The sequence below is a fragment of the Xiphias gladius genome, chromosome 21 (genome assembly GCF_016859285.1).
Source record: "Xiphias gladius isolate SHS-SW01 ecotype Sanya breed wild chromosome 21, ASM1685928v1, whole genome shotgun sequence".
Lineage (NCBI taxonomy): Eukaryota > Metazoa > Chordata > Actinopteri > Istiophoriformes > Xiphiidae > Xiphias > Xiphias gladius.
In genome coordinates, this window is record NC_053420.1 from 19,566,546 (window position 1) to 19,588,167 (window position 21,622).

Below are 21,622 nucleotides of genomic sequence, written 5' to 3' on the forward strand. Positions count from 1 at the left end.
TAGAAAAACTTGTGATGGTCAGTCTCATCATTTTAAATTAACTAAAACACATTTAATCCCTGTCTGTCATTGAATTTTTTTGATCACCATAGAAAATGTGTCAATTTGAGAGATTTGCTTTAGGTTGTTTGTTTGTAATGCACAGCAGATGTGAGTAATTTATCTTTAATAATGAATATCATTAGGTTTTTAAAGTATTGTTTGGATAATTTCTATATCAGATCTGTATTACAGTGATTTAATGGCTAGGTGAATGACTGGAGGCCATTTGCTTGTCATACACTGTCATACACTGTAAAAGAAATATGTTGTGGTCCTATAGATGTGGAACTCTAATTTGAGCAACCCAGATTTATGCATGCTTCACTTTGTCACGATAATGGTTTTACTTTCTACTTAAATTTACCTTGTAGGAAAGAATGGTGATTTATTAATTTATGATTATGTGGTTACAAAAGAATATTATCTAAGTTTAAATTCTGATCTGTAGAAATTTATTTGTTGCTTTTTGGTGGCAAGATTATACTTTTGGTTCCCTTCTCGTTTTGGTGAACAAGTAGCCTATAATTTATTCATATTCTTTAGAATTAATTTAATCAAAGTGGACTAATTTTATGTTGTTTTTCATATTTAATCAGTTTACCTTAAAGTGCATTTCGTTATTATGTTTCATTCTATCATTTTCATGACTCCTTTGCAGGGCCAGTGGGTTTGAGACACCAACAACGTAGACACTTATGCAACATTTAATCGCGGCTACCTGTATTAAAAGCGGGTTTATGGTCACATACTTTAAGATACAGTATGTTTTCTTCCCTGATGTGAGTGTTTAGGGCACAAATCATGGGGTTTACTGGATTAGAAATCTATGTAACGCACTGCTGACCTCTAGTGGCTGACACAAAAAGGATATGTGCTCATTTTGGGCTACTTCAAGACATGCTGTCATCTTCAGTTTTATATATATATGTGTGTGTGTGTGTGTGTGTGTGTGTGTGTGTGTGTGTGTGTGTGTGTGTGTGTGTATAAGCAGTTTTGACGTCAAATACTGCTAAATAACCAGCAAACAAACAGACGTACCTGCATCATCTCTGCCCGTAATCCGCCCCCACAGCAGCGGAGAAGTAGATGTGCTATGCACCATTCACTAGCCACATTAAGCTCGTAGCTTCTATGACTCTGGTGGTAAATGTAACTTGGAAGCCTTTCAAGTGCCATCAAATGGCAATAAAAGCAAAGTGACCCCTCCAAAGGTTGTTTTACATGTTGACTATTGTTTTACTTTAGCAGTCAAGTCACACATCGGCACAGTTCTTAACAGCGAGAGACTAAAGTGGAGAAATACAAGACAGACATTAGTCTAAATCAATACCTTCGTGAATGAATTAAATGGGCAAATTGATTTGTATTGAACACTTTCACCACGATGGTGTGGACTTTTGATAACTCGACTCAATTGACATGCCCATTTACACGTCGAGTCTCGCAAACGCCGTTACCATGGTAAATGCTTGATGTTGTTCGGCTGTACTTGTTTTCGAAGGCACCTGAAGGCAGCACAGCATTGCTTTACTTTACTTTACTGAGCTGAAGAGGTACCCTCTCCAGCAAAAGTTTTGTTTGGGCTTTAAAACGTGAGTTTTAATGTTTTGAAGTTCCTCTTATTCACTCGTTTAGCCCACAGAGACGTAACGCAAAGGTTTAGTGTTGTCTTCTTCAGCTCTTTTGTCAATGTAACAAGAAATAAACTTCCAGCTGAAATCTGGGAGAGCCAATGGAGCTCGGATTGGATGGATGCAGATGAGGCACGATGCTAGCTAGCTAACTAGCTACTAAGGTAAGAGCTAAAAGAAATGGCATTATAAGTTTTGTTTAACAAACTTTGCGTGCATGTGCGCAGAGGGGTTGGTTAATTAGTGCTACTGAACGTACTGTTCCTTTGGGAAAAAAAGTAACTGCAACCAGAGAGTGAAAGTTTTGGGAAAACTTTACCACTAAAGTGAGTTTAAAAGTTTGCTAATCTCTTGAAAGCTGAGGCCCAGCAGCTTTATGAAGCTGACTGAGCGGCTGGAAGAAAGGGATGAAGAAACACCGCAACATTTCTTTATTTGTTCATTTATTTACTTATTTTACCCTTACTTATTATACCTCACATATAGTTTACCTCTCAGATTTGTCCAGATTTTGGCGAAACCCGTTGTACCATTTTCCATAAATCTGCTTGCAGTGGCATCGCTACCAGTATTCCGATGTACATTAAAGGTGTACTTTATTTATGTCGTTGTCAGGTAACATCCATTGTACATTTCCTGAACACTTTTAACTTTACCATGAAGGTGAAACACTGAAACAGAAGATTTCTCAGTTGTTCTAGATAGGACACTGAACTGTGAGTTTATTGTTTCTCATTTTTTTGTTTGTTTGTTTGTTTGTTTTTTAATACGTGTGCCAAACCAAAGTTTAAAGGTGTACCATAAACTGTATTAAGATATCTGACTACACTGACCAGCAGAGAAGTAGTGAGCTTGCAACATCCTCTTTTAACAGAAAAGCACAGCACTATAAAGAAAACATATTTGAAAGGAAATATGAAATTCAAGTAACAGCGGTTTTTGATGCTGTCTTGCATGTATTCACATTCAGCACTGCTATATGTTCATAGTTGAACAGTATGCCCATCTTACAAAGTCGACTCATAACTTACGAAATGGTTACTAGGAGACATATGGGAAACTTGTTGATAACATTTTGTCTTCAGTCTCTATAAAGGTTTTCTTAAGTGCGTTGACCTGCTGTACACTAAAACATTATTTAAACCTACATAACTTTATTTTAAATTCATGTGGACATCCTGAAGTTTCTGCATATATCAGTAGTATCAGGCTTAATTTTGGAGACATTAGTATAAAATTATATCTAAAATATTTCCATTTAATGAAATAGTGCAGCCATGAGAAATATGAAGTTTTGCGTTTGAATATTTCACTCGTTCTAAACATCTTATAGCTTCAATAGAGAGCTTGAACAAGCTAAAACAGAATATATACACAGTCAGGAACAATCTGTCTTTAAAGCTACTTAAGAGGAGCTTTAGGTGTATATGTGTCTCTGTGAAATGGTGTTGATGTGTTTAAGCTTGTTCACTCTCAGCCACAGTGTAGGGCTTGGTCACAGTTTAGAGTAGGCCTTGATTTACATGGTGGTGCACAAACTTCTCATTCACTAGTCCAAATTAGACTCACCACTTCTGCATGCTTGCTCATTAGAATACACGCAGTATTTATTTTACATCTTTATTATACTCAATTGGAGCCTTTAGGCAATGCAAAACTTAAAGATTGCTGCAGGCAGAGAGAGGTGGGAGGGGGCCTAGCAGCTCTATGAGCTGCTGTGTTTTCCTTTTAAAACCTCAGGATCTCTAGTACATTAGTGCAACTTTATAGCACATTTTAATGACACCTTGATTTAAGCACCATTGCGGAAAAATGATTTAGTAGCACCCGTTGGAAGAAGCAAGTTGTAAAATATTGAGGGAAAATGTGTGATCTCCTGGCAGCTGATGGCTCCACATGCTGGCAGCAGTAGTCTAGCTGTACACTTATAAAAGGACTCAAGAATATTTAAAGAATTTGTTATGCCAGCTGCTGTGTTGCCTACACAAAGCTCTCTCTCTGTCTCTCAGGGACCTCTGGTTTATACTGTATAAACTACCCATGACATCCACCAACTGGCTATGTTAACAGTGGACGGGTGTTTGTGTTGTGTAGAAGTGTAAGTGGGAAGTTACTTTACTAGTCCTCACGTCAAGCATGATGGACTTCACTGCACAGTGGTTATAATTACATTATTGATAGAGGAAATTGTGATATGGAAGATTTTCTTCCAACTCTGAAGTTTCACACTACAATTCTGAGTCTAAATAGATTGAGAACTGAGTCTGAGAACATTTCTCATTTCACAGCTCTCTCTTACGGTTGGCAGTAGCGTTGCAAGTACTTTCCCATGATCAGAATGGGCTGCTTATCATTTGCATGACTATACTTCCCTTATATCTGATTTTAGGTTATCAAACTGTTTGGCATGCAGCATATTTACACAAGGCGCTGCTGCTACTGCTGGTCTTTTATTCTATTAGCCTTACAGGTGCTGGTCAGTGGTTGGTATTATCCCTCCTTTCAGACTTTCCTTTTACCTACACTCAGTTGGCAGTTTATTAGGAACACCTATCTAACATGCATGCCGTCTAACACAACAGTCCTGCAATAAATTCTAACATGAAGCCCCTCAGGGGTTGAAGCTCCCTTAATGCACTAACCTGCAGCATGTTGTGCTTGGTTGTGGAAACTTCCTGAAACCTTACGGTTATAAATTATGGCAATAGTGTGACAAGGCTGCAGTTTTGCTATAGGCTGCTAACATATGCACTGACACTGATCTATTGATAAGCTAGTATTCATAGATAATATTAGCCAGTTATTATTTCTGTCTGGTGTCAGTCGTTGCTTCAGCATACTGTTTAACTAATAAATACAACAAATCATATACGATATTTTACCAGCAACTAATGATTATTTTCATTATCGATTAATCAATTAATCGTAAAATGTATGTATGTTTGTAATGTAAGAAAAAGGTTAAAAGTGCCCATCATAAGTTTCCAGAGTCCAAGATAACTTCTTCAAATGTCTTGCTCTTTTATTTTAGATTAAAAAAAATATTCAGTTTACTATCATCAAAACCTAGGAAACCAGATGTACTTGCATTTAAGATGCTGGAACCCTTGCTTAAAGACTGACCTAAATGATTAATTGATTATCAACATTCTTGCTGATTTATCTTATGTCAATAGACTAATCGATTAATCCACTGATTGTTGGAGCTATCCTTACGTCTACAGGCCCGGTATCTGTGAAATGTGCCCACTTATGCTCACACTGTGAAGCCTAAAGGTAGAAGTTACAGAACCAGATATCTTCTGCTTTTGTCCTGTATCTGCTGCTTTCTCGATGCCATGTCATCTGAGATCTGATTCTTGAGTGTCTGGGAATTGCCGGACCTTTTTTCAAAGTGTCTGGGCAACAACATTCCTGGAAAGCCAAAATGAATATTGAGATTCAGAATGAATGTGAGCCATGCAGTTACGGAACAGGTGCTGCCTCTGGGTCTCTGTAAATCATGAGGACTATCCCACCACCATGTGTTTCCCTTCTTTTTAGTGGAAGCAAAAATGGCAGGCCGCAAAAGGGCCTCGGCATTGGCATTCTGGAGATAGGTGGAGTAATGGTGAAGTTTCAGAGGCTATATGAGAATCTAATATAGAAAATTAGTAAGTTCCTAATTAGTTATCCATTTTTCTGACCTTTTAAACTGCCAGGAGATGGCAGTAGTCATACATTGAGCAGTTATTTGATCTTTGAACACGCAGAGCTGAACTGTCACAGTAGTTAGCATTGATTTATAGTGGTCCTTGTGAGAAAGCAGTACTCCGAGACTGTGAGAGAGTCATTAACAGCCAGTTATCAAGTCATAGAGTAATCTGTAACCAGAGATGAAAGCATGATGTTTGACCTATATTGTTTTATATATATGTGTGTGTGTGTGTGTGTGTGTGTGTGTGTGTGTGTGTGTGTGTGTGTGTGTGTGTGTGTGTGTGTGTGTGTGTGTGTGTATGTATATGTATATGTGTGTGTATATATATATAATATAATATTTGTGTGTGTGTGTGTGTGTGTGTGTGTGTATGTGTGTGAATATATAGGTATGTATGTATGTGTACATATATAATATAACATTAGCGTTTTGTAATGGGAGAGGCGTTTCGGTCAGGTTGCCACCACCCATCTATTAGTACACTGATAAGGGGGTGAAAATGAAGCATAATACCTCAGAAACCTGGTCATTGTTGTTGACACAGTTTCAAACTCAGTGGGGAGTGCTGTGTTATATGATACTAGCTTAAGTGTTCAGCCCTCTCTGTATGAGGCCACTCCTCTCCAGCAGGCAGCACTTCCTTAGTGGGCGAGTCGCTCACTCCTGTCCAGACTCCACATAGCTTGGGCTTTGTGCAGTTCCATTCAAGTCGGAAATCTAAAGGGACACTTTTCAGTCTTCAGATTTTGACAGTTTTTCCTAAGTTTCTCATAAAGTAAGTAGATTTTTCATATGTATGCCTTTTTTTTAAATCATCCTCTGGCTAAATTCACATGGATAAATATGGAATGGCTGTCATTGTGTTAGTAGTATTTTTTGAGTTAATAATTCATATTCATTGTAAACAAACTATGTCATTGTGGTGTCATTTTTTTTCTGTGGCACTTAAATGGACACTTGACCTAAAGTAAAGGGGGGGGGCCTTCAGTTAGTGTTTTGTAGTCCAAGACTCTTTATTAGCACCTTCAGAATAGGGACAACTCCTTACCTGTTTTTTTGTATGTGTGTGTTTGATTTCTTTAAACCCATTACCAAGGACAAGTCCGTAATTAAGTGTTTCTAGTTGTGGATATAATATTCTATTCAAAAATGGAAAATAGTTGGAAAATGTAACACCCAAAAGAAATGTTTCCACACAGATAAAACACGCCCGACAAAACATTTGGTCAGAAACATGCTATAGACTGCTAAGTGTAGCAACTCTTCATAGTATAAAATCCTGTACATCTCTTGTGCATCAAACTACTTTAGTAGTTTTGGTTCCCTCTCTTTAACTCTCAGCTCCAGACGTGTGGTGGAGGGATGAGAGCCTGCAGGTTTTTCAGGGGCTTTCAGTGATTATCACACAGTAAAGCACGGAGGGGAAACTAGAAACACTCCAAGACAAACGATTGGACACCGCAACTTTTAAAGTGTAGCATGTCTTTGTGTGTAACGTTGGATAAAGTACCTACATGATATATTAAGTACAGTCTTAGATCATCCTATTTATGGGTTTTAGTTTGGAATTGATCAGCTGATTCAGTGATGAGTTGATGACATGACTCTGAAATGAAAACAGTACTGACATCTGTAGCTATTTTGAATTATCATCTAAGTAATTTATCAAACTAAAACTGAGAAACATGATGATTTCAAGCTTTCAAATTTTAGGGTTTGCTTCTTTTCTCTGCTTTGTATCATTGAAATATCTTTAGGTTTTGGACTGTTGGTTAGCTAAAAAAAAAAAAGATATTTGAAGATGTGTCTTTGGGCTCTGGGAACACATGATTGGTATTTTTCTGTGTTTTCAAACATTTTATACATGATTAGCCCATTAATTGAAAAAAAGAAATTAATTGACGAATCGACAGTGAAAACTATTGTTAGCTGCAGTCCATTCTTATTTATGTTGTTATCCAATTGATCAGCGATGTGCTCCTCACGCACTAAGCACTGCTTGTAATTTTATAGTCTGTAGATATACTGTAAAATGTTCTGTGGTTGAATAGGATTGCGTTGACCCACTGCCAAATTTAACATGTCAAAGTATGTGTAGTAAGTAATAGTTGTTTGCCAAAGGTAACAGTAGATATGAAAGATCATACATTGTGTTAACATTTCTGAAAAACATAGCTTATGGTCACATTAATTTTTAACTTGCTCAGTTTGAGGTGTTAGTGCTGTTGAATCTTGTTGTTTTTGTTTCCTGTACATACACTTTTTTGCCTATTTAGGCAAATGAATGCTATGAATTTAGCAAACACAGCAGTCCAGTTATCTGTGGGAGGTGTGATGTGTCCAGGCACAGGCATATGAGATGTGAGGAGGATGTGTCATGTTCATGTCATATTCCGGGATGACATTGTTCCTGGATATCAGCCTGTAGCTCGAACAACATTAGGGTAGAATCACCTCTTGAATGTCGTAGCTCATGACTTAACCGCATCTAGTTGTTCCTCCTCAGTGAGCTGTGAGAAACTTCCTACCGCTAGCCGAGGCTGACTTCCCTGTGTGTTTTGAAGGCAACCACCACCACATTCCTGTGTTCTCCTAGTTAATGATCTATCAAACAAGCCTCGCAGTTTTCATTTGACACCAGCTGTATATACGGCTCATGCATCCTGAGACACTTATCAGAAGGAGATAATGGCAATCATATGACTACAGACACTAATAAACAGGGCATCACAGGAAACACCCTAGACTTTTTAACATGTATGTGTACTCAAGCTGTCGGAGACTATGACTACACCTGACTGTGCTGTCAAGAAGGCACGTCACACCTGAATCATTGAAGCACCAGGTGACAAGATGAAGTCATGGACAGTCTTTGGAAAGCTTGTGCTAATGCTGTTTGGATTTAAACTTGCTTTTTTTTGTAGCCTAATAACCAGTTGCTTTTAATCTTATTTTAACATTCAGGTGTTTTTTAACATTTCCTTCCCCTGTGATTGGACTCCCAGATGCTGCAGGCTTAAACACTCTGCTGCTTTCTGGGCTGAATTGTCATGGTTTTAATCAGTTTGGTCTTTTGAAGCTTTGCCACAAAACCCAAGACAATAATAGCTTTATGCAACGAAATAAAAACAGTGTGGAATTTTAAATGTTGTTTACTCATCATAAGATCTTGGGCAAATATGTGTTTTCTTTGGTAGAATTTTCCTTCTGTTGGGGTCATTATGATACTCCAAAATTCACTTCATCATAAAAGTTTAGACTTTGTCACAAACTTTTGTGAAATTCAGGTTGATGTAGACTTGAAAAAGCTTGAAAATAGTGATGGCGCCTAAAACTGAACTCATACTTTACAGGACATGGTGAGCATCAACATTATTCTTTGCCTCCACTGAAGAACAGCCACAGGAAGACAATCTACTGATATGGAAGGCAACGGAGAGATCAGTGACACTGACAGCGGCATCATCCTTCATTCAGGTGAGACACTTTCATGTATTGCTCAGGCATTTGTGAAATATGTCACAGATGTCTAAAACGTAGACCTTTTTGTGTTAAGTGGATGAATGCACATTCATGCCATAATTTTTCATTATCTAAACTCTCTCCAGTAATGCCACTGCAACTAATGTTGAACAGTAGAAAATCAGTTAAAATGGCCAGCATCATGAGACCTGAAATTGGTAGAAAAAAACCTGAACTCTTGATTTTCTGTGGCTGGTTGCAGCTTTACTGAATTGCTTCAATTGATGTGAAAACAGAAGGTGGATTTGAGTTGAGCCACGTTTCAGAAGTTTGAAGAGTGGCTTATCAAAATGTTCTGTGACTATTCAGACTCAGATAAATAGTTTTTACAAATCAGTGTGACCCTTGATTTTAAAGTACACATTTGTTTAAAAACAAAACCCTGAGCTCTTTTAGCCAGTAGATTTTTGCTGGAGGACTAAATCAGTGTTGAAACTCAGCACACACATTAGTCCAGCCCATGGTAATCTTATCACAGCACCTGCTTTTCAAATGACCTCAAACAGAAGATAAATAAGAAATCCCCAATTAAGTCAAAACATAGATTTAATTATATTTGTATTCTTTATGACAGAAAGTGACTGCCTTGAGGCCCTTGTGCAAACAAAATGTGAGATGGTCAAAATAATCCCTCAGTTTATCTCAACGTGTTTGTGTGGAAAGTCACAAATAATATTGCTTATTGACTATTTTAGGCTCAGTTATTGGTCAAATGACAGAGCTGTTATTCCTTCTTCTAAATAACCAGTATCTACTATTTCAAATACATCTGACTTTTAAGTAAAGATGTTGATGTCTCCTTGCCAACAACACAGTTTTTTTCTTTCTACCTGGTTTGTAATTCATAGCTAAAAAAAAAAAAAAAAGGGAAGAAAAAACAACTAAATCCAGACCCTGTCCATAACACGAATCTTCTTCTGACACATTTCATCTTTTTTATTGGCTGCAGTGAGGTCATGCTTATGCTTCACCCAATATTTAGGAAAATGACATCCTTTCAGAGCGTAACACAATCCTTGAAGATTACATGGAGTAAACAAGTACTAGTATTATTCTCTTGGCAGCAGAGATCCCAATCATGTTCTCAATAAAGTAATCTACATTCTTAAATCAGTCACTTGAAAACAAGTGCAAGACATCTACATTGTTAAAGAAAACAAGTTGTCATGTGAAAACTCGGGCATGTGGTCTACTGTGACTTGCTGCCGGATTAGTCGCTGTATCCTGCAACACATGGAGGACGCAATGCAAAATATGTTTAAAAAAAAAAAAAGTGATGGGTTGATGTTTGCTCTCACACGCGAGCATACGGTAAAAAGACAATGAATGAACCAGATTAAAGGAGAGAATTCTGTCTTTTTACTGGTTTAGTATTTGTGAAACGATTAGTGGATTAATGATTAGTTGATTTACCGAAAATTAATCTGCAACAGTTTTGATAATCAAAACTTTGTCTAATTTGTAAGTAAATAATTCCAGAATTTAAGTGTTTCCAGCTTCTCAGTATTGAGTATTGCTGGTTTTCTTAGTCTGCAAGGATAATAAACTGAATACCTTTTGGTTTTGGAAAGTTGGTCGGTGAAAGCAAACGTAAGCTTTTCTTGGAAAATTGCGAGGGCTACTTTTTTCTGACATAAATAATTGACAGATTAATTGATAAAATAAATAACGGTTAATTGAAAACTTACTGAATTTTATACTTTATATTTCGGTACTTTGGGATTGCCACAGTCAACTTCATTAAAGGTAGTCACAAAATTTGGTCATCTGCATTATTCCCTCAGTCCCATATGGTAACAATACCATAGCATTAACAGCAAACTTTGGAAGTCTTGTTTTTGCTACGCCTAGTATTGTACACTGATTAGTTACGGCCTCTCTATGACATTCCTTGCGCCTTAATTGAGCCACGTGACGTCTGCCCTATACAATGAGAAAGTGTCCATCTGCAAAGAATGGGGGGATTGTCACTGTAGGAAGAGGAATTCTTTGCTCCATTGTTGTGCTGTCACACTTCTTTCCTGTCGCACCTCAGATGTTTGTCAGTACCTGCAGGGATCCTGTTAATAATCTCTGAAGGTATGTGGCGCCCAGTTCATTTTTCCTGAAGCCACTCCCATAGCTCTGAGACTAATCTTAATGCCATTAGTCACCAAGGCTACAGACAGCACAAGTCGAAACACTCCCAAATTGTTTATAGTTACAAAGATCCTGACACTCATTCTGCAGTTTGAGTGTCACTGACGAAAACAACGACAAAAACAAAAGGTGCGTTCCTCTGAGTGAATTTAACCATTGTGTCGGCCATAGTGGCCTCGAGAGTTAATCTAAATATAATGAAAAAGTACTTTTGTAATTAAAATAATGTATGGGGTTCATGGTGTGAGCATACATTCTTGGAATCAGTTATAAGGAGTATAAGGCAACCAAAAACACAATTAAGAAAAATAGATTAAAATTGAATGGAACAGGTTGAAACACACAGAGTTAAGAAGATGACAAATGGTGAAGAAAACGGCACCATCAACATCAAGCGAATTGCTGGAACAAACTGAAACATAGACAGAGTCTGAAGAAGTCTGAACTAAACTGCAGAGTTTTAAGGATTTTTACCACTGGCTTCTTATAATCTGTACAACTCATTTATTGGTCCATTGGGAAATTGAGCCGTTCACTGAAAGCGCAATAAATATAGTTACAGCAACATGAGCTAAAATACGACCTAAAAGGATGTACATGTAAGGCATGAATGAATTTATTATCAGACCTAAAATATTTATTTTTTTCCTGCTTTGAATAACTTTGGTTTGTTTTTGTCTGTGTTTCTAAATGTTGAAAAATTTTGTATCTAAGTATGTGCACTGAGTTGTCAGTTAATATTAGAAACACTTTTCAGTGTAGTGCAGTGCAATTCAACAGCACCAAAAACAAACTCTAAAAAGACCACAGAGTAAAGTCAGCTCCTCTGTGATACTGTTGGAAGAATCTGAACGCAATAATCAGTAAGTAAATTGACAGAAAATTCATTAGTGACCAAAACTATAAATTTATTTATGTATAAAGACTTCTTTAGTGTGAGGATTTTCTGCTTTTCTCTGTTTTCTATCATTGAAAATTAATTATCAATGAGGTTCTGGACTCAGGCTAACTGAGCTTAAAAAAGATATTTTTAGGGCTCTTGGAACTTGTGATAGGAACTCTGTAAATTATTACATTTTGAATTAGTGAAATTGCTTGTATAGACTAAATAATAAATCAATTAACCAAATTAGAATGATCAATTAATTGATATATAACGTAATCATTAGTCGCAGTTCTAAATTGCTTTTTACTGATCTTTATTTCATTCCCTTTGGAATTAAATGTGCAACTGCATATCTTTGCTTTGGTTTTGCTTCATGTTTTGGCTTCACATTGTAATTTCTAACTTTCATTTCCACCTACTTAATGGTCTCGTGTGTTGAGTACTGAATAAAGGAAATAGGTAACAGTCACACCTAAATCGCATAATCTCAGACGAGTGCATTTTCTTCTTTTCTGTTGCATGACACAGGCTCTGACAGCCCAACGACGCATACGAAGGACGTGACCACACACACACGGGCCATGAAGCTCAAACACCAGGCTCTCCAAGACCGACTGGAGCTCTGCATTCTGGAGCTGAAGAAACTCTGCATCCGTGAAGCTGTAAGTCATACTAATCTGCAAAAATAAAAGAACAGCTCACCAGACTAAAAACAAATGAGGCTGCCTAAAAGTTATATTTAGTAAATGTTACTGAACATTATGAGTCACATAATCAAGATAATCTACATTGATTAAAATCTTTACAAATTTTTTAGGTTTGGACCTAGTCAAAGTAAAACCGTAGACAAATGTAACATCATGCGGCAGGCTGCTAAAAGATTCACTCACTATATTGCCATATTGCAAATGATTAAGCAGCTTTTATAAAGGATGAAATAGGTGAGGTAGTTTAGTGCAGGATGTATGATGACACATTTTAGTACCGGTTAACAAACTAACCTGCAAGAGGGACATTTTATACATGTTCAGCCATGTCGCCACTAATGTCAAATGTTTTCACTCCTCGCCTGTGTTTTCAGATCATTTTCGGTCTCGTTCACTGAGTGCACAGGTCACTTGACCCGGCGAATGAACGGCAGATCACAGGACATTCATAGGTTGCAGTTTTTAAACGGTCCATTTCCACACCACTACAAGGAAAAGTTGTCGATTTTAAAAATTTCCCACTTTGAACAGCAGTTTCAAGGTGATGATGGTCACAAATAGTGAATGCGTGTGCACAGAAGACCCAGAAAAGACCAGTAATTGATCCATTTTCAAATTTGTCTGCATTAACTTCAACATATCAGGGTGATTATCTCCAGTCAGGAGCAAATGGTCTTTTGATATAGCCTCCTCTCCTTTGTAACATTAATATTTTGGCTTTTATCACCAAGCAGGATACAATCCTCATCCATTTCCTTTCATATAAATTGTGTGGTGAACTTAGACCATGCAGTGTGGCTGTTTTGACATTCTTCTTTTATATATCATAGCTTTTGAAGAGGTATTCAGAATGGTTCAGTTGGTCAAAGCAATTTAAATGTTACCAGAACAGCCTAGATTTGATTTCAGCATGAGACTTTTGTCACATGTCATCCCTTTCATTTTCAGTCTTTTCTGCCCCTCTTTCTCTCTCTGCCCTATGTACTATCAGATGAAGGTTCATTAAATCATTTCAAAACTGGACACATACTCAGGTTTTGGAGTATTGCTGCCATGTGTAGTTGCTTCAGGGTAAAATCCCAAGACTGATCATTCTTTCCTGTTGACACTTGGGCTGGGCACTCCTGTTGGGACATGCTTAGGTGAACTAATGGCAGGCATGATGCCTCTCCCTTCTCTCAGTGACAAAAGAACAAGTAAGCTCACTGGCCACTCTTATGTTTTTGCCTGTCGGTAAGGGTGTCTGTCTAGGAATGACTCAAAATAAAAGTGTTTTATGACTGTTCTTTAACGAAATCAGTAACGGTGCATTGTCATGCTGGGAGTTTGGTTTGGACATGGATATGCATAACAGTGAGAAAGTGAGACCGAAAGAATGTGTTGTGAAAGGAAATCTCACAGAATTGTGCAACAGACTCCCTGAACCTATATGCCTCAACATGTAAAGAGAGCAAAGATACTTGTACATCAGTTCAAAAGTGCCACAGATATGGTTGAATAAACTCTCTGAAGATACGTGCATGTCTTTATTTGAACAACTAAACTGAAAAGATTTAATAGCGCTGATTAATAAGATGTCTTTATTTTTGATTAACCGTGTCACCAAGCCTGTATCTGTCTTCAGAAAAATAAACCTTTAGTCATGTTCAAACGTTGCTTTGTGGACAGTTGGATTTGAATTATTGTCCGGGTTGTTTAGGAGTTGACAGGACGGCTGTCAGATGATTACCCTCTGCTGCCTGGAGAGAGGCCTCCGCAGATTCACAGACGTATTGGAGCGGCTTTTAAACTGGACGCACAAAACATCCCTCAGGGAGGAGAGGTACAAGCAGCATTTAGAGACTGAAAGACGGAACAGTATTACTTTTAAACAATGCATAAAGCTCAAGGATAAAGATTGTCTCAAGAGTTACACTGTTGTCTCTCTCTATTCCCTATGTCACAACCTTTTTCCAGGAGTCAGAACTGAGTTTAGTGGATTCTGAGTTGGCACTTCAGATGAAAATACATGAGGCGGCGCACAAGCTCTGCGAGGAGGATCACCTGAGTAAGGCTGTTAAAAAGAGTCGCTTACAGCAGTGCAAGAGAGAGGAGAAGAAACTCAAACAGCTACAAGAGACGGCCTTTCAGCTGCGACTAGAGCACGGCAGATCATCACCACTCCCAGCTTTTAATATTGCACAACAAGGTGAGAGATGCCCGGCTGGACTAGAAGATAATTTGGAGTCAAATCCCTGTCATGATCGTCCGTGCAGGGAATACATTGATTTTCACTTCATAATTTAATATATCTTGATAGAGCAGTCCTTCACTTTTCATAGGTTTGTAGAAATGTCTCATTTTATACTTTGCATATGAATCAAAGTGTTTTGTCTGTTTTGTGACTGTTGTTTTTCAGATCTGGGTACATCTGATGACAGCTCCCTTTCTGATTCTTTAGTGCAAGATGAAGGTAAGACCTTCCCTGGCCCAATTTCTGCCAGTGCAAGAGCAGTTTTGTTTGCAGGCCAACGTTGATGAAAGCATATTTATGAAGCTTGAAAGCTGGACTGTTTGTCACGTGACCAGTTAACCATAAAACGTGGCAATGTAAGCAGAGCCCAGCAAGTATTGATGAATACATTAGTGTTCACAGTTTCTCTTAATAAATGATTCTTCCTAAAAGGTTTCGAAAAAAAAGTTTGTGGGGGAGATGTATGGATATTGACACAAAGTTATTATACCATACAATGTATAATTTCTGTTTTTCCTAGAAGTGGCAAGCCAGTCATCACAGCCGTCATCAGGGCTCCCCTATCCAGTAGAGAGAGATCCTCCCCAGCCTCCCCCTGTGTCCTCACAGTCCTCCGTAGACGGTTCCTACATGTCTCCATCTGTGGCTCCACAGCCACGGCCGCTGACCCCGAGTCAGTCTCCCCACCCGAGCCTTGACTCCTCCCTGAGTTTAAACTCAAGCCCAGTGTACGACGCTCCTCCCGTCCAACACTCCCCGTGGACAGAGACTAGTCTGGACCAACCTTACCAGAAGAGCAAGAAGTCACGCTCTTCCATCAAGAAGAGGTAACACAAGCCATCCATCGTGACTCCTTTCCTGGTCATCAAGTTTTTAGTGTTGGAGAGTCAAATTGTGACCTATAGTACTTGGAGTGTAGTAAGCTGTGTGAAATGCAGATCTTGTGACTGCTAGTAGCATTAACAAGCCTGTGAGTGAGAGGATGCTGGTTGGATTATTTGGAAGAGCTGGGAAAAAACAAAATGATGGAAATGAAAAAGTAATGCTCGGTTCTCTTCAACGTTGAACTGGTTCTTCTACTAGGGCTGCTTTGTAACCTTCTTGATGGTTCCAGTGCTTGTAATAGTCATTGATAGTGAAGACAACAGGGCACAGGTTGAAGAAACACATATTTTTCTTTTCAATAAGGCTGCTTCATAAAATAGTTCGTCTAGCAAAGTCATTTCCAGTGCAAACCCTCTCTTTACTGTCGCTGTTCAGTCCTTGAATCACGGTGTAGAGGACACTGTCAGTGTTCAAGAATGTGCAACACTGCCATCTGCTTTTGCACTAGTGCTACTACAGTCAGGAAACACAGAACTACAAATCTTAGTCATTTATAATGACAGCAGTACACAGAAGTATATTTCAAGCTTCATTGTGCAGTAGTTGATTGCTTTAATAAAAAATCCACAACAGTAATTTTTGGAATACGTTAAAATTTTTTAAACTAAACTATATTTCTTTGAGTTAGCTTCATTTTTTTTCCTTTTTTTTTTTTTAATCATTGGAATTTCCACCATTGATATCTGTCATCATGACAATGTTGGGGTATTTTTTAAGTATTTTAAAATACAACATATTTCTTGTGCTGCCATTTTGTTTGTTCAGCAGTCCAGCCAAAACTGAACTGTTGCCACCGTTGGAGGCTTGCTTAGCACAATCTGCTCTGCCACTGCAACTTTCCCATCTGAGGCTGAGCCGCACCCAGTCGAACAGCACTCCCTCCACACCAGAGATGCGTGTGCACAGACAGCTCTCCCTAAGGTAGCCACACCTACAAATCACATCCACAAGACTGTGTGTCAGAAGCTGCACAGCTATGTTCTACATGTAATTCAGTGCAAATCAAAGAGGTATAATTTATTTTCACACATTCAACTATTTTAAAAAATCAGAGACAGAGATGAGATGGACGTATTTCAAAGGTGTGCAGTTTCTTTGTTGAGTAGCCTTGTTAATATAGTTGCTATATAAAATTGTTGTGATTTGCACAGGTTGTCCAGCCCTGAATCTTCATCTGAAAAGGACCGTGGGCGCACCAGAGGTGCAAGAAGGCGACTGACAGAATATGCAGTAACTTTACCGGGGACCCCACCCCCTACAGTGAACTATGGAAGCCATGCTAGCTCTGAGGATAGCAACTCCGAACACTCGTTTACATCTTACAATAGCTCCCCGTGTCAGGAGTTGCCCTGTGATTTGTCCAAACAGTATCAGTCTGCATTCCCACACTCTAGCCCAGGTGGCAGCTATGGACCGCAAGCCTTCCCACGCACTGGCTTTTACCATAATTCCAGGCACCAGTCCAGCCCCGCTATTCACAGAGCCTTTTACAATGAAATGGTCTACCCATCTGATATGGACATGACACGGAGCTACTACGCCCAGAAGGCTCCCTTTCCTTCAGACAGATATGACTATTGGTATAAAGACCCTGCTGTACCCCCCCAGAGAGTACAGAGGCCTTTACCTCCTGACGTCAGGCTCTCCCCTTCCCCAGCTCAATGGGACCACCCACACTACTGCTCCAGTGGTGTCCCAAGACAAGTAGTGAATGAACAGCTCAAGTCATGGCATCGGCGCACTCAGCTGAAATCCCCCAGGTCCCGTTCTCTGGACCGACAGGGAGCAGTCAGAGTGAAAAACGTGTCATTTCGGGAGTCGCCCTGCTACCAGAGTCAGAAGTACCATGAGCAGGTAAACACACTAAACTTTCTTTATCTATGTCTAACAGTCTCAGGAAAAAATTTGTAAAAGTTTGTCAGCCAAAAATACTGCAAAAAGGAGTGTTAAATAATTATTTGTCTTATTAGTAGTTGAGGGCATGATATTACTTTTATTTTACTTATCCACCGACTACAATACATGATCAGTTTTTCTCAACACATGTTCATAACGTGCCCAAAGGGACTTTTTAAGGAATTGCATAGTACATAAACATTACAGGTTCTTACATGCAAAAAGTTGTGGGAAAAGAGGGGGTATTTAGAATTAAGTTGTAATTTAGTAGTACATGCTATTTCAGGTTTTTTGACAGACCTGACAGATGGGTGTTTTTAACTAGTTTTTTGTAGGTGGGAAAATTACACTGATTTTAAATACAGAGAGATAAGAAACATGTTCACTGTATTTTTCACATGCACCATGATAATCTGATTTAGTACTGCAAATGTTGGGGATCTCATGTTAACACCAGTGCAAACAGAGTTCAGATAACACATTTAGATTTCTGTTCATTGCTTTAATTTACTAAGACATGTAAACACATTTCCCCTGTCTCATTCAGTTTTTAAATACAAGCTTGTCTCTAAAAAGTCATAGAGAATATTCTGGATGCAGCAGAGATGTGTTTTTGTTATTTTCTTTACAAATATGGAAAACAGATGAATATACATGATTCTGAAAGTATTTTTGCTTTTTCTGTTGCTGACTTATAGGTTATCCAAAGAAGGGCTCTCCATAGAGCTGCAGATGACACTCAAGGGCACTGGGTTGTAGATGATGGCTCTCACTTCGTAAGTCAAGTGTAAAGAGATAAAATTCGGACACAAAGCTGAACAAGTTCACTCAAAGACTGCAACCGGATCAATTCCCAAAAAAACAAAGCGAAGTAGTCAGAAAATCAACTTGAATTAACTGTTTATGCCCATAAAGAATAACTGTTTTTCATGAAAGCTCACATCATACGTTTTACCTGCCGGCCTATATTTGGGCATACAGCGGGAGGATGAAATTCAATCCAGTACAACAACAACAACAACACATGCTACGGCCTCCAAAGTTACTATAAAGTTGAATCAACACCTCTCTGACCTACTGCGTGTGCAGCTAATCACAGAGCAGTTGTATTGGATTTAGAGTATAACTGTAAAGTGTGCCTTTTGTTTTCATCCACTCTCTGTACGTTGTTCTGTAATAACAGTTACAAACTAAGCATTAAACTGAGCACTTTTTAAATTTTATGAATTGAAAAGGGGATAAATGCTTGTTATTACTGAGTGGTGTTTTAACCTGCCACTGTTATGCCTGAGTGAGGTTGTCTACGTCTGACACCATAAATCAGCTGCCAGCTCAATACTCGTTATTTAGCTTCCTAAAAAACAGATATGGTCATCCCAGAGTTTCTGTGTAATTAAATACAGGGATTTGTTCATGTGTAAAGCATTCACAAATGAAATGGTAATTGGCAGCAGACTGGTTGGGGACAGCAGGAGCTCTTACAGAGACATAGCCAATTGCTCATGTAATTAGATTATGAGAAATGTGAATGTTTGTGAAGATAACTTTTCAAAATGTGGGAAAATCAGTGATGAGATGTTCACTTTTTGTGGTTTGTTAGTTTTGGAATAAAGTGCTCCTTTTCAACTAGTCTTATGAAGGAAATAAATCCATTGTAAAATAATGTAAATAAGGAACATATCCCTTTTTTTTAAAGTACATTTGGTTTGTAATGTTACCTTGATTTAGTCACCATGTTAAAGAACTTGAGCTGCTTAAATTTAAGTCCCAGGTTTGTCCTTGTTGTCGTGTACTTTTGGGGTCAAAATTTTCTTGTTTTTGTACTTACACGTTTCTGTGGCTGTGCCAGTTAACTTGAATTACTCGATGATTTAATCAACTAGACGACAGTAGATATTAACTTAACCACATGAGATGCAAAGTATCAAATTAGGCAAAAGTAGAGTCTTGATGCATGGCAGCTATTAATGAGTCAAATATAAATTTAAATGTGAGTCTGAGCTTTAACTGTATCTTTTTCAGTGTCTCAGAGTGTTTGAGCAAGCAGATCACTATACTCTTAACCCTTTAAGGTAAATGATATTCAGAACACTGCAAATATGTGATACACAAGCAGAAGTCCACATCTCTCAACCAAACAAGATTTTATTGTAGATCTTTTGATAATTAGAGGTCATTACTACAAATTCAACTACAGTTACACACTGACTGGTCTCTCATAGTGATCTTTTTATGTGTTAATTTATTGTGATTTGCACCATTGGACCCACTTAAAGTCAAACTTGAATTAAAAGAAGACATGAGTTTGCAAAATACAGCAGCAGTAAAGACTGTATCTAGCTGTGTGTGTGTGTGTGTGTGTAAGTGTGTATATATGTGTGTGTGTGTATGTATATATGTCTATATGTGTGTGTGTGTGTGTGTGTGTGTGTGTGTGTGTGTGTGTGTGTGTGTGTGTGTGTGTGTGTGTGTGTGTGTGTGTGTGTGTGTGTATATGTACATATAAAACAGACCACAATCATGTTACCTTGTGTGCTGTGTGCCTCTTTTTTTTTTTTTAACTGTCTTCTGTTTATCAGTTACAGTAGTTTAAGTGGACCTAATAATTTGTTACATTGCTGTTTAAAAAATCTGTGAAAATGTTTTTCCTGTGGAAGTAAATAAAGAGTAATGCTATATACTGAGTTTCATTTAGTTGCATCATGTGCTGTTATTCCAGTGTCAGAATGCTTTTATGGGCCTTTTTCATCACGGACATTTTGACACGTCAGAGTAGGAAAAGCACAGGTGTAAATAGTAAAATGAATGACAGCTGAGTCACGTTTAGCTGCTTCTGGTATTGTGCTTGGTGGTGACTTACTGGAAATTTGAATAGAACACAGCCATCATTGATGTTATTAGTAACACCTGAGAGTTGTGTACTTAAAGGTTGTTATTTGTAAAGAAAGAGGCTCAATGGAAATACGGTAATTAGGTATGTGATGAGGTGTTTTGAGGAGGGTTTTCACAGGTAGGAAAGTGGCTGAGAAAATGTCTGATGTATTGGTACTTCAAACTGCCATGCAAACTTCAGACAGACTGAAATAAGTTTGAAATGGCACATTTCTCCCTTCAGCTATTTATAATTTAGGACCCCTTTGACATACAATATGTGCTGTATGTAATTTTTAAAACGTTATTCTCTGTGATTCCTACCACCGTTTTGTATTGAGAGGTACAAAGTGTATCACTATGTGTGTTCTTAAAGTGTATGGAACAGTTTTCAGAAAACGGCACAAGTGTAAGTTGTTTTCTTTTTTTTTCTATCAGAGTAGGCAACCATCTGTCATGACAGGCTGTGAGAAAACAGGCATTCATCCAACTCCATATTTTTTCTCATTCTCCTCTATGTTGATCTCAGTGCACCAGCCTCTTCTCCATTTTTGTGACCCTCAGAGTGAATTATTTCTCCAAGTTACTCACTGTATCAAAAGGGTAATGTGCATTATTTCTGGCCACAGTGCATTTCAGATAGATTTGATATGCATCATCATACTGCTTTAAAAAAAAAAAAAAAGTTGAATAAAAATGCATCCAGCAGGCAACATTTTTTTCCGGTCTCAAACACACTCTAAGTAGAAAAACTGTTTGTGATACATTTAGAATATATATTTGACATAGACTTGGTTTATACTTGCAAGATATCTATAACATGTAGTCTTCCCATACATGTATTTTGTACAGTGGACCTGATATGCACAATTAAGTAACAACATTTTAGAGAGCTGCGTTTTTTGCTGTGGTTTCTAAAATGTTGTGTTTATTAAATTTTGCTATGACTTCTGAAATCGTGTGGGGGTTTTTTTGTTTTAATTTTGTGTTTTGTAAAATGTGTTTTCTTTGTTGTGTTTTGCACCTTTTGCATTTTGATATGATTAAGATATACATTTACATTTTAAAAATTTAATAGTAATCCGTTTTGGCATGTTGTAAATCCTATTTGAA

At 38.0% G+C, this 21,622-nt stretch overlaps 1 protein-coding gene across 5 annotated transcripts; it reads left to right on the forward strand.

The window, feature by feature from the left end:
* The first annotated feature begins 1,476 nt into the window (after positions 1-1,476).
* On the forward strand, positions 1,477-21,483 carry inavab (innate immunity activator b). Of its 5 annotated transcripts, XM_040158926.1 has the most exons (11): positions 1,480-1,634; positions 1,756-1,837; positions 8,724-8,847; positions 12,446-12,579; positions 14,324-14,446; positions 14,581-14,812; positions 15,023-15,076; positions 15,378-15,684; positions 16,508-16,663; positions 16,894-17,596; positions 18,337-21,483. In XM_040158926.1, the coding sequence occupies exons 3-11, from the start codon at positions 8,793-8,795 to the stop codon at positions 18,427-18,429; spliced, it is 1,857 nt and encodes a 618-aa protein (XP_040014860.1). In that variant the 5' UTR covers positions 1,480-1,634; positions 1,756-1,837; positions 8,724-8,792; the 3' UTR covers positions 18,430-21,483. The 5 variants fall into 5 exon arrangements, with proteins under 5 accessions (XP_040014864.1, XP_040014860.1, XP_040014859.1 ...); XM_040158930.1 differs by having other exon boundaries at positions 1,477-1,837; positions 16,511-16,663; XM_040158925.1 differs by having other exon boundaries at positions 1,480-1,837.
* Positions 21,484-21,622: the final 139 nt, after the last annotated feature.